The 12,253-nt window shown below is 41.2% G+C and overlaps 1 protein-coding gene across 3 annotated transcripts; it reads right to left on the bottom strand.

Annotated features, from left to right (window-relative positions):
• Window positions 1-73: 73 nt before the first annotated feature.
• Window positions 74-12,236, bottom strand: MCM8 (minichromosome maintenance 8 homologous recombination repair factor). 3 transcript variants are annotated; one of them, XM_072333735.1, is made up of 18 exons: window positions 12,005-12,236; window positions 11,798-11,872; window positions 11,207-11,289; window positions 10,878-11,027; window positions 10,512-10,615; window positions 9,379-9,577; window positions 8,768-8,853; window positions 8,294-8,445; window positions 7,209-7,407; window positions 6,397-6,427; window positions 5,966-6,106; window positions 5,271-5,412; window positions 4,873-5,068; window positions 4,425-4,638; window positions 3,292-3,501; window positions 2,669-2,745; window positions 2,016-2,205; window positions 74-1,013 (listed from the first exon to the last, which is right to left on the bottom strand). In XM_072333735.1, the coding sequence occupies exons 1-18, from the start codon at window positions 12,129-12,131 to the stop codon at window positions 921-923; spliced, it is 2,469 nt and encodes an 822-aa protein (XP_072189836.1). In that variant the 5' UTR covers window positions 12,132-12,236; the 3' UTR covers window positions 74-920. The 3 variants fall into 3 exon arrangements, with proteins under 3 accessions (XP_072189836.1, XP_072189837.1, XP_072189838.1); XM_072333736.1 differs by lacking the exon at window positions 74-1,013 and adding an exon at window positions 1,559-1,659 and having other exon boundaries at window positions 12,005-12,222; XM_072333737.1 differs by lacking the exon at window positions 74-1,013 and adding an exon at window positions 1,639-1,704 and having other exon boundaries at window positions 12,005-12,222.
• Window positions 12,237-12,253: the final 17 nt, after the last annotated feature.

Raw genomic sequence — 12,253 nt, forward strand, 5'->3', positions numbered from 1 at the left:
GGGGCAGATTGGGCAATGGTGGGATGGAGGGAGGGAAAGGAAGAGAAAAACAATCAATAAATCACTTAATGGAAAAGGTGGAAGACCGAAGCTAATATTCTTGTAGTTTATACATCTTCTCATTTAGGATTAAAAAGGGGGAAAAACAACTCTATTGTTGTTAAAATCCTTATGCAAAGCTCCTCATCTGCTATGTTACTGCACTGGGCAGGCCAGATTTCATGAAATCAGACAGCCTTTGTGGCAGAACAGTGAGAAGCAGACATACACAGTATGTAACATGTTCTGTAACAGCCGTTAACAATCACACAAGCGTTCACCATTAATAACATTCCCATATATCATATCTAATGAGAAATAAAAAGCCAATTGCCATTTTCCACCTGAAGCACTGTAATGAGGAGACCTTCATCAATTAGACTTGCACTTCAAAGAAAACCTGTTAGAAAGACCAAAAAAAAACGGGTTGCAAATCAAAAACCTAAACCCGTCCAGCTGTCCAGCTGCAGAGGCTCAATGTGGAAGTTCCCAAACGGTCAGAAACATTTCGATACTTCAAAATCCTCAAAGGAGCTGCAGTGCTGGAAACACAACTCGCATCGTCTTCTCACCAAAGATTTCAGTGTTAAGAATTTGTGAGTCCAACAATCACTTCGCGTTTAGAACTGAAATTCATCGTTAGGATCGTTTGGACTAGCAGCCTTGCAGGATGAGTCAAGCAGCAGTACCACAGAGCAGCAGGTCTTACATTAGCTTCTAGCAAGCCTGCTGGCATTACCAATGTTTGAATAGGAACCTCCAGTAAGAAACAGATCCAGCTGTGCTCCTGGGGCAGGCCGCAAGTTGGGGTGCTCCACTGCTGCGTGTTCATCACTCCAGAGACAGTAATTATGTCCCAAAGTTTATTGCAGCAGCTCTTCTCACATCGTCTGAAGCTGATAAAGTCTCAAGCCTTTTTTCAAGAGATAACCCTGATCATTCAGGGATTCAATAAAGCTCTCAAAATCAAATACCTGCAGTTGGAGGAAGGGTGGGAGAGACAAACATAAATGCCAAACTGGAAACAATAAAATCCATCTGATAAAAAGCACCACAAATTAATTACAAGAACTGTACTGTTCGTGCATTACTTAGTGAACTGAACTGAGCTAGACCTGAGTTAGTTTTGTTCACAAACCAATGACCTACAAGCAGGTAACACCCCGTCAGTTGCACCCATTGCTTGTACACCATTCATAAATACACACAAAGAATGCAGAGTAGCAGACATATAAAACCAAGTTCTGAAACACAAGTGCTGAGTAAAAGTCTATTCTTGACAGCTCTCACTGATTTCCAAGTATTTATAATGTATCTTTTGCCCATTCAATATTCTGTATTAAATATATAAAGGCAAAATTAGAATTCACTTGGCTACAAGTAACTGATTGCTGTAGAAATGAATGGCCTTGTGAGAAGAGAGGGGGCAACAACATACTCTGCCAGATGGGATTCACGTCAACTCTGGTCTTGCTTATAGTCAGCATCTGGACAGGTCTGGAGACAGAAGTCATCTTGTCCCAGCAGGACAGGGTGGGTTAACCATGTAGCAGGAAGAACAGCAATAGTGCTCACATTAAGTTCCACACAATTAATCGTCTCCACTCTCTCTTATCATGCCTGAAATCCAGTTTCAAGTTTTACATTGGAATTTAAAGCTTTTCACTATGAAGCAAAAAGATAAATTAACTATTAACATTTTTGTTTGGCAACCCTGCCCACCTCTCAAGTACAGAAAGTAAACTGTTACAGGATATAATACATTTGTGGCCATGTGTCCTACATGATGTTCCCAACACCTAATAGCACAAGGATGCTCAAAGCAGAAATGAAAACCCAAAGATGTGTGCAGGCCACTGAGAGCCAAGCAGAAAGCTCAATGCACAGACAGAGCAGACACCACAACAGTCTAAATACAATAAGTAATTCTGACTGCTTTTATGATTGTTAAAGACAGCTTTGATTTCCAAACTTACTCGTATTTGTAGTTCTTTTGCAACCTGTCGAAGTTGTTGCAAATCAAAGAGATTGTTGTAAGTTCTTTCTGCAATACTGTTAAGGGCAGAGACGAATCTTTTTGCCTGTGACCGATTGCTCATCCCAGACCCATGCTGTGAACGTTCAAAGTCCAGTTTTCCAAACTCATCCGAGTAGGTTCCCAGCATACTAAGATAAATATATCAAAAGAAATGGGACATGAAAGTAAAAGTATGTGAACTTCCTTCCTGAAACATCACCGTTTGAGATGCAAAGTTTTCAGAAGACAGATAGTCTTCTCCCAGGGAATGGTTTCCTATCAAGGGAACATAGAAAAAGCATCTGTCCAAATCACATCTGAACTTAATTTGTTCAACAGCAAGAACAGAGAGTGATCACACTAGAGGAAAATCTTTGGCAGCGCCTAAATTACTGTGGACTGATATTAAGAACTGCTGCAATGATACAACTCAAAGGTCTAAGTGGTAGTATTTGAACGAGGGCTGCTGTCAGTTTTTAAACAGGAATTAAAAGCTGTTGGTTTGGGGGAACTACATTTGCTCAAGTCATTTCTTCACTGTGTTTGCACGTTTGTTTTAGAAACTGAATGAATAGCAACACAATGCTTTATTTTTAAAGCGCTGCATATTACCTGTATTTCATTATTTCTATCACATCCTCAGCATCTTCCTTGGTACATTTCTCCCTTAACTCCAGCCTGGATCGTGCCTTAAAACAAAGTATATCAGAAAGGTATATTGAAGATATTACACCTGATGAGAGAAAAAGCTACAGCCCTGCTCTGCATAATGCTACAATAAGCAGTTTTTAAGAGCACAAAGACAGAATCTGAGCATAGAGAATACAGATGACAGCTCCTCTATGTTGATAGCATTTCATCATCTCTTTTACACGCATGAAATCAAGATGTAGGTTGCAGTTTTTAACAGCTTATTCTCAGGAAATTGTACATCACAAATATCGTCACTGAGATACAGTGTTACAAAAAATAGTAACAATTCAAGATGGGCAGCAGTTTGTCCCTGCCAGCACCTTCCTTGCCTCTTAAGAGATAGATAGGTTTTATTTCCAGCTCCTTAAGGACGTTTTACTTCAGAAGAGGCTTTTAGCAACAGTAGCTCTTAAAGCATTTATAAGTCTCTTAAAAAAAACCAAGCACAAACAAAAAAAACAAAGGATAACTCTGCAGTATTGGTATCATATAGGAATAATGTCTCTGTTTTCAATCCTTCAAGTATTAAAGCTTGAATTTACCTCAGTAAGTCGAATCAGCGACTCCAGCTGCCTCGTGGTGATTGGTGTGCTGCTTGCTCCCTGGTTCTGTTTCCGAAGCTCAAGGTAGAACTCCTGGAGGACCTGAGCAGCTTCTGGAGATAAGTGTGGGTGAACGTACTGCCGAGCATAACCAACGTACTTCCTCAGCAGCTGATGTGGAATGGCATCAAAGTTTTCTCCTGGTGAGATCTAAGCCAATTACAAAAAAGGGTCTTAGATTTCTGATCTTCCATCAGAACGTTATAGAACACAACCCAGTTTTTAAACAAACTTTTCATCTACGCTTTATCTGGTGACATCTATCTGAAGATCCAAACATGTACTGGAAGGGCTTTGATTGTACATATACGAGCTGTATTCTTTTAAAGTCAATGTACCATGTTTAGACACGTCATTAAACACACTTGTCCAGTTCACAAAAAGCAGAAGTTTGTAATCTGCGCTCCTTAGCATCAAATATGAATGAACCTTATCAATTCTTTTTCAAAAAGAGAAAACCCCATTTTGTAATTGTTACAAGATACGTCACTGCAGAAGGTTAAGCCGTCACTCCTGACACCTCATTTTGAAGGGTGCAAGGGGCAGCACTTTGTTTTTCCAAAAACTGTGCGTTTGCAGCATCAGCACTTCTGACCACAGAAGTCTAACTAAACAAATAGTTTTTCCCCTATAATCCTCAGTCTTCCTTGGTTTGCAGACATCCAGGTGTTTGCTTACACACTGCTTTCTTTGCATTCAGTATTTCAAAGCGTATCACGTTATAAAAATTATTATACTGGTCTACTTCTGTAGCTCTTTACTGAAACCAGCAAGTATTTTCATGCAAAATACCTTCCCGTTACCCAAAATAAAAAATAATAAAGCAGCCCAGCTGATAAATTCTCTCCTGTATGAACTGACACAATTTTAGCAACTCCAGCATAGGAAGATGATGTCAGCTAAAACAGATAAGTTGCAGAAACCAGAGATTTCAATACTTGTTATTTAATTCAGAGACAATTCTCATGAGAAAAAATGGGAGACTGAAGACATCTAGCAAATCAGGGCTGCCAGGCCCACGGCAAAGAGCACCACAGGAACAGACACAGCAGGAGGCACAGAAGGAGTGCTACCTTTAGTCTTTCAAGCAGGGGCTGATCTGAAACAACTTCAAGAACAGAGCGATCCTGCACGTTGGTACGGCTCACAGCCGCGCTGCTGCACGCTGCCTGCTTCCCAGCTCGGATTGCCATCACGTGCTCCGACAGCAAATGATCATGATCTTCATTTGGGGTGTCCAGCAAAATAAAAACTAAGTCAAATCTTGACAGTAAAGCACTCCCCATTCTACAGTAAAAACAAGAACAAGACAACGCTTGTATAAAAGTAGCACGACTACAGCAACTCTGCTGTATATCAAAGACAGAGAATCCTGTCCATTTCAATCAAAATAAAACAGAACAGCAATTTGTCTCTCAAGAAGCATGAAAAATTACTCTAGAAATCAATTTTATAGAAGACCGGCAGAAGCTCCTTTTCCAGAATGTGAACCATACAAGCAGCATTTCAGGAAGTGCTTACTTTAAGTTCTCAGACACTGTTTTGGCTTTGTTATAATGCCCTCCAACTGGGTTTGCTGCAGCAACAATAGACGTTCTGGCTGGCAAACTGCAAACAATACCAGCCTTGGCAAGGCTGATACTTTGCTGTTCCATGGCTTCCAGCAAAGCCTGATGCTGGCTTCCCATCTTATCAAATTCATCTATTCCACAAATACCTGGAAACAATTAGCACAGGATTCATTAGAAAACAAACTAACCGGCGTATGCTACAGTCCCACACACTGTCAGAAACCCAACTCCGATTCTAGATTCTATGCCAGTATTTTTCAACCCAGTCAGACAAGCACTGCAGGGTTATCTTAGACTCAGCAGCACCTCACCCCATTCTGTTTGTTCATATGAAGTATGTAACATTACCTTGATCTCCAAGCACTAAAGCACCAGCTTCCAAGGCAAAGTCTCCAGAAGCACCATCTCTAGACAAAGTCACTGTCAGGCCAGAGCTGGTGGAAGTATTACCACAAACATACACACCTCGAGGAGCAACATTACACACTGCCTAGAAGAGACAGAAGGGTAAACAATTTCTCTCCCCAGGGTAAACAATTTCATAAGCCTTATTCTAGAGAAACAGTACAAAGTAAAACAAATCTGTTTCTTTCCATTTAACATGGCCCAACAGTCAAGTCACAACTCCTATTTCTATCAATTATTAGGAATAACTACTGGTACAGTACTGGCAGAGTCCTGTCTACTGCGTTATCAAAACTGCTAGGACCTGGGGCACAACACTTACACTTCAAAGCACAACAAAACGCTTGGTAACTTCCCATAAAAACCATCACCAAACTGCAGATATGTAGCTTCTGTATCTTCACATCCCAAAGTCAATTCAGACTAACAACTTGTTGGGAGTGCTCAGCACAAGCTGTTTCAGAGGAGGCAGAGCTCACCCCACAGCTAAGGGAGGAAAGACAGCACTAGGTTTCTCTGTGCCCTTAGCATCCAGAAAACAGCTTGTAATTTGAACAGACTGACAAAACACAGACGTGCTGCAGTTAAATTTCTCTAGAATACAGTTATCATCACTGTAGTAACAAATAAACCCATACTTGCAACATTTGGCTTTTTCCTAATCCTGGATCTCCAACGATCAGAACATGTGGATCTCCTCGCACCGGGATTCTGTTCTTGTCATCGACAAACTTCTGACATCCTCCAAACAAGGCCAGGGCCAAGCCTGCCTTTACAATCTGCAGCGGTACATATAAACACCAGTAAGTATTCAGTCCTGCTGATCAACACTGGCAACTCCCCGCATCTGTTTGTAAGAACTCTTTCTGAATGAAAGAACTTTAATCCCATAAGAAAGTTCCAAGGGCATAAAGCTGCCTCGTCTGTTCACATGCTGGAACAACAGTGAAGTCGCTCACAAATACAGCCCCTGCTCCTTCCCTGCACCTCCAATAAACTTCACACATCCTGCAGGAGTTTAATGTGGCACAAACATTTCAAACCGCAGCAGAGCTGATACACTGCGTACCTCATGGCCGTAGATTGCAGGACAAAGAGAGCTGAAAGACAAAGCATACTGTAACCCAGGAGGAATGCAGATCTCACATTTATTAATTATCACTTGTTCTGTCTCTTTGTCCCAGAATGCTTTTATAAACACATGCACTTTTTGCTTAGTTGTTGAACTCTTAGGGTCAGTTTAAATATAAAAGCAGTATTGAATTTCTCGAAATTTTCAGATAACCAGCTATACTTGAAACAATAAGAAAAACCTCTCATTTGAGTTTGCAGAAATGCATAGAACCAGTTTCCCCGTGGCTATTGCATGTAACCATGCAGTAATGACCATCCTGATCTTTATCAAAAAACTACATGCAACTCCCTTCTAAAGGTGCTGAAGTTTTCTGTCTTTGACTCCACTGGGAGGAGCTGAGGGATGGTCCAGTTGAGCAGGTACCTTTCCATCTGAGCTATGGGTCTTTAGAGAACCCTCTAATCAGTTCTCTCACCTCTTTGCTCTGCTGTGGAAAAGCAGAGCAGACAACAAATCAGCGCTCATGAGTTAAAATTAGTTACTCAGGAGCACAAATGAAAGATTGCTTTATTTACCCATAGCTTTCTATCTCAGGGTTGATCTGAAACACTCTGAACTTCCTTGTATTCCAAAGCTTTAATTTGCATTCCCTACTGCAGTACTTCCTCTGGAGCCCTTTGCCCACTATGGTGTGGTAAATCTGTACACTATATGTTGTCCAAGCCTCAGACATCTCAGGGCTTTAAGAACATCTGCTATGCTGCACCGAATTTGCTCACGCCAAACCTAGCTCTGATACAACTTACTTCACAATAATCCTGAAGAGATTTTCCTCAGCTTGAATTTCTTGAACAGCATAGAGGTCCTTAAGTGAAAACTCCATGAACGATCGTTGAAAAGTCTCCTCCTCAAAATTCTTTGTTTTTTGTCCTTTACTGTTGCTGACAGAATTTGCCTCAATGTACAACAAGAACACACACTTGTCATTCTTATTTTTAGATGCTCCTGTTAGAAAGATTGAAGACAATTAAGAAATATTTTTTACAACAATTTTTAAGTACCAACATTACCTAAAAAAGGCACAAGGTAATTCAAAAATTTAAGGTACAGGTATGTGCAAAATACAGGCTGTTCTTAAATAGTTCAACACCTACATCTTCAAAAATGGATGTACAGTGACTTACAGCTTCTAGTTGCATTTGTTCATTAAGTTCCATGCTTTTAGGTACACACGTACCTTAGCAATTAAACATTTTCTATATCCTCGAGAGAACAATGACTGAGTAGTGAATGCAGTAATGAATGCACACAGTAAGTCACTACTGAAATTCTCTAGAATACATTCATCCTATTACAGCTGTGCACAGCACAGTTCTTCACTTGGGAGAAAAAAAGTTTCAGATTTCTCCAGGGAGGACTAAGTTGAGAAAGACAATATGCCTTCACAGTAGTGTGATGGTTTTCCTGTCCTTTGAAGAGATATCAAGGGGAAAAGGTTAAGCAAAAAAATGAATCTTAATGACACCTGAAGAAATAAGGATGTCCTCCTCATATTATTAGTTCAGAGAAGGCTTTCCTATCAGCTGATATACTATGACACTTTGAGTCAGCACTGCCACTTCAGGGCTAGCATTACCACAGACCAGAGAGCTGCAGAAGACAATGCCCAACTATCAGTAGACATTAGAGAGAGTGCTCCTCTCAAACAGCAAAGCACATTACTCGTTCAAAATGACGCCTTGTTGTGAAATTCTGGGAACTTTTGAAGAGATATACACTTAGCTCTTGAACAACTTTGCAAGCTCAAATGGAACAGGAGGGCTGCTTATCTTGTACAATCAACAGAAAAGCCACAGACACAGGAAGAAGTCTTCCAGGATACATCTCTTACCTTCCTCAGTGCTGGACACCTTAACTACCCCTGTAATTGTGACCACGTCTCCTGGGACACAACTGTCCACAAGATCTTGAACCAGCTCACATTCAATCGTGCGAGGGATTCGGCCTGCTTCTCGCTGATCATCCGACATGAGCTCCTGAACCCTGCAACACACAAACCCATACCACACTAACTCTGTGCATAGCATTCCCAATTCAATTACATCATACAAACTCTGTAGACACGAACTTCTAACCAGTCCTTTCTGAACTGAGATGGGAGGCACGAGAAATGTCCTGATCAGCACTAGAAACAACAGGAAAGCTGGGGCAGGACACCAGCAGTGAAGGGACAAGAGCTAAGGGCTTTGAACTGAAAGAGCATAGAGAGATTAAAGTTACACAGTATAAAACGGAGCGAGCCACTCTGTCACTACTGGACTGCCCTGTTGTATTACATGTTTGTGCAGAAAAGAAAGAAGCTTACTTAACAGACTGCCAGTCCACTGTGGTAGTTAAAGGAGAGCTCCTGTCAGGTGTGAATGACCGGCCACGGCACTCAGGAACAAGGCACTGTAACAGTATTAATTTGAATTCACTCTCAAATCTCTTTAATAACAGTTCGGGTTTTTTTGTTTCTTTTTTCCTTTTTATTCCAAAAAGAAAGTAAGCAAAACAATGAGATTTATTAACACAATTTCAGGGGAAAAATCCAAAATCCAAGTCAAATTAGAGTTATAAATTAACATCTACAGCAATAATAAAGAGCTATCAAGCACAGCCAGCTGATCCCTGATCCAGCTGTTGGAACAAATACACATGATTGGTACAATCCCCTTCTTTTTTGGCAGGAGATTCTACGAAGTGCTTTGTCTCACCAGAATACATCTTTTTCCAAACCACAAGTCCATGTAGGAATGCAAAGTCGGATGGTAAGTTCAATCTTTTTCTAACGTGTCCACTGTTTAATCTAGCTTTAAACATCTGAACTAGTCCCCCTCACACCCACCTATTTTGAATACTACCAGCGTTGCTATGTTTCAAAACCCCACAGAAATGCAAAAAAGAAAAAAACAAAGTTAGATGATTTTAACTTACCTTAGTTGGAAGAGTGTACTTTCCATCAGGCAGAGGAACACTCTGAACATCTCCACACGTGCCACACACAAAGGCCAGCTTAGTGCACAGAGGCTTAATGTTGCTAACACGTACAACAGTGCCACGCAAAGCAATGTATTTCCCGTAACAGTTGGCCCGAACATTTTTCAGCTGAGTCAGTGGCTCATAGTTGTACAGTCTACAAAAGATGTTAAGCAAGAACAATTTGAAAGCTTATCACAATGGATGAACCAAGAATGCTGCAGCCAAGCAAAATGAAGAGGCATACATGCTAACAGCAACCTTGAGCAATGACTAGAATGATTCCATCTGTGAACACACAACATACTGTTTAACTCCTGTTCTTGAAAGCAGCACATTTAATACTCCTCCGTTTTATGTATCTCGGCAGTTGCACATTTTGTTTGTATGGTGATAGCTCGCTCCTGGAAACAACTGGACTGATATAAACAGAAAATACTTCACAGTCACATATAGGCACATTTTCAACCTGCTTTTCTTTGCCTTGCTCCTTCTCATTAGGATCCTGAATTCCCCCAACCCACTGCTCCACACCGCTTGTGCTGCTGAAATATTTTGTGACTATTATATACTGAGTTATGAGTACTTTCTCCTGCAGAATCATGGCCCATAATTGCCCCACAGGATTTGAGATACTGTATGTACCTTCTTTGGTCACAGGTTTTCCTAAACACCTTCCACTATCTACTTAAAAGGATGCAGGTTTATAATCAACTTCCTAAAAAAGGCAAGCCTTTTACTACCAAAACCCTAGACCTAGACTTTCCTAATTCCTTCAATAAAGAGCAAGTATGAAAATATATGTATCTGTTTTTAATAAACATGCTTTACATCATACTTCCTCCATTTATAAGCAGTTTCTTCACTTTATAAGCAGGGTCGTTGGGTTTTTTAGCTTTTGCATTTTCCTTCACAAGGACAGTTTAGCTTTTGTCACTGTGAAAAACAGACTGTTCTGGAAATAGCTTCACCGAGCTAAGTCTCTAAGCAAAACAAGTACGCCTTTAGCACCATGCATGGACGCTGATGATCCTTACAGAAGAGGCTAAGAGATGTTCCTGCAAACAGAACAAATACCCAATGCCCATTACCTGGCATGGATGAGGGGAACATTTATTATGGGCTCTCCATCCAATGGCAACCCTTCCTGCACCTGCAGCTCTGCAGCATGCCTTTCAAGGTCCTTGGTTAGCACCTAGATAGGACAGAAGGGCAAACATCAACGTAGTACATCATACAATACGGATTCAGTTGGCTGTTCTTTGACTGCTATCTGTCACGTTAGGGAAGACTAGAAAGCTCTCTGCTGTTCAGTGACTCCTGCTATTGTGTCTTCCTGCTTCTGCCCAATTTTAAGCTTTATTCTAAGAGGAATTTAAAATAATGACATTTGTTAAGTTTCTTTAGTTAAAAAACAAATCTATAATAATCTTTAATCATCAGAACTTCAAGTTTACCTGATGAATTGCCAGACCCATGCACTGCAGTATTTTCTGAGGCATATCCCGTAACTCAGCAGATACATTTGGTATGGATTTAGTTAATTCTCTGTCTTCTATCAGTTCCTTATAATCCACAAGGATGCTTCCCTTTCTTTCTATTTCATCCTGTGAAACAATTCAAGTTATAAAATACACTTCGAATGATAAGCACCACACAAACAAAACGTCAAACATTTCATCGCTGTGATAGAGATCATCTTAGAAAGAAAAAACACAAAAAATATATGCTCCTGTATCAATATAATGAGATACATACATACATACGCAAAGAAATATATACTTACTTTATCATAAAGTTCAATGCGTTGCACAAAGAATTTTTCAAAGGCTTGTGTCTTCTGCACAAAAGGTGACTTGTCAGCATAAGCTAACCAGAAACACACAGCATTAGTAACTGACAGAAACACTTATTTCCACTTCACTAAATACAGAAACAGGCAGTTCCTCTTTCATTCTATGTCTGCAGTCTGTAACGGAGGAAGACGGATGCTCTGTACAGTATGACAGTGATGCTGTGTTACAAGGTCTCTGACAAAAGAGAACTGTGTCTACACTGACAGAGGTCAAGCAGGTAAGAGAAAAGCACAGCAGAGGCATCTACACTGACATGACAGACTGCACACTTCATGTAGCTAACCGAACATGTTTGTGACATGTTTATCAATAGCTTATATTTCATGCTATTCAAAATTCCTTTTTAAGGCTCACAGCCCACAGATATTTCGGTATGCTACAAGACTAATCTTTATTACATCCACCTTCTCACATAACAAACGTGAATTTCAGTTGCTTTCTATTCCTCTTATCCCCTCTATGTGTAACTAGGCCTTGAGAAAAGCGATAAGGTTATTAGCTAGACTTGAGTCTGAAAATACCTTCAGAGAAATAAAGCTTCCAGCCCTTATATGGAATAAACTGGTCCAGTGTTGACTGAACGAGTCGAGAACGTGCTGAAAGAGATTAGAACAAGGTGGCTATGACAAGCTTCACAGATGCCAGCAGTCTCAGTGCAGCAGGGGACGGGAACCTGCCGCTGCCCGGCGCCCAGCAGAGCAGGAGGCCGCAGGCGGGAGCTGGCTCACCGGGCTCAGGCGCTCTCTTCAACTCCACTTTCTGCGCCCTTCCCCGCCATCCTCCCCGCCATCCTCCTCTCCAGCCCTGGAAGCCTCGTCCCCGCGGGCAGCCCCTGCCCCTGAGGTCCCTGCTCATCTCAGCCTGGCGGAGCGGGGCGGCTCAGAGCGCATCGGAACAACGTTAACACGAACCGCTGCGGCGCTCAGCGCTCCCCTCACAACCACACACAGGCGGGAAACCGCTTCCTCAGCGGCGCC

This window comes from Excalfactoria chinensis, chromosome 3 (assembly GCF_039878825.1).
Source record: "Excalfactoria chinensis isolate bCotChi1 chromosome 3, bCotChi1.hap2, whole genome shotgun sequence".
Classification (NCBI taxonomy): Eukaryota; Metazoa; Chordata; class Aves; order Galliformes; family Phasianidae; genus Excalfactoria; species Excalfactoria chinensis.

Bases quoted from the DNA above. Each gene is read 5' to 3' on its own strand.
- MCM8 (XM_072333735.1), bottom strand. From the start codon at position 12,131: ATGAGCAGGGACCTCAGGGGCAGGGGCTGCCCGCGGGGACGAGGCTTC. The intron at 4,639-4,872 runs GTAAGCACTTCC...TTTTTACTGTAG, and splicing joins ACAGTGTCTGAGAACTTAAA to AATGGGGAGTGCTTTACTGT. The intron at 3,502-4,424 runs GTAGCACTCCTT...TAATTGGCTTAG, and splicing joins CCCTGCTTGAAAGACTAAAG to ATCTCACCAGGAGAAAACTT.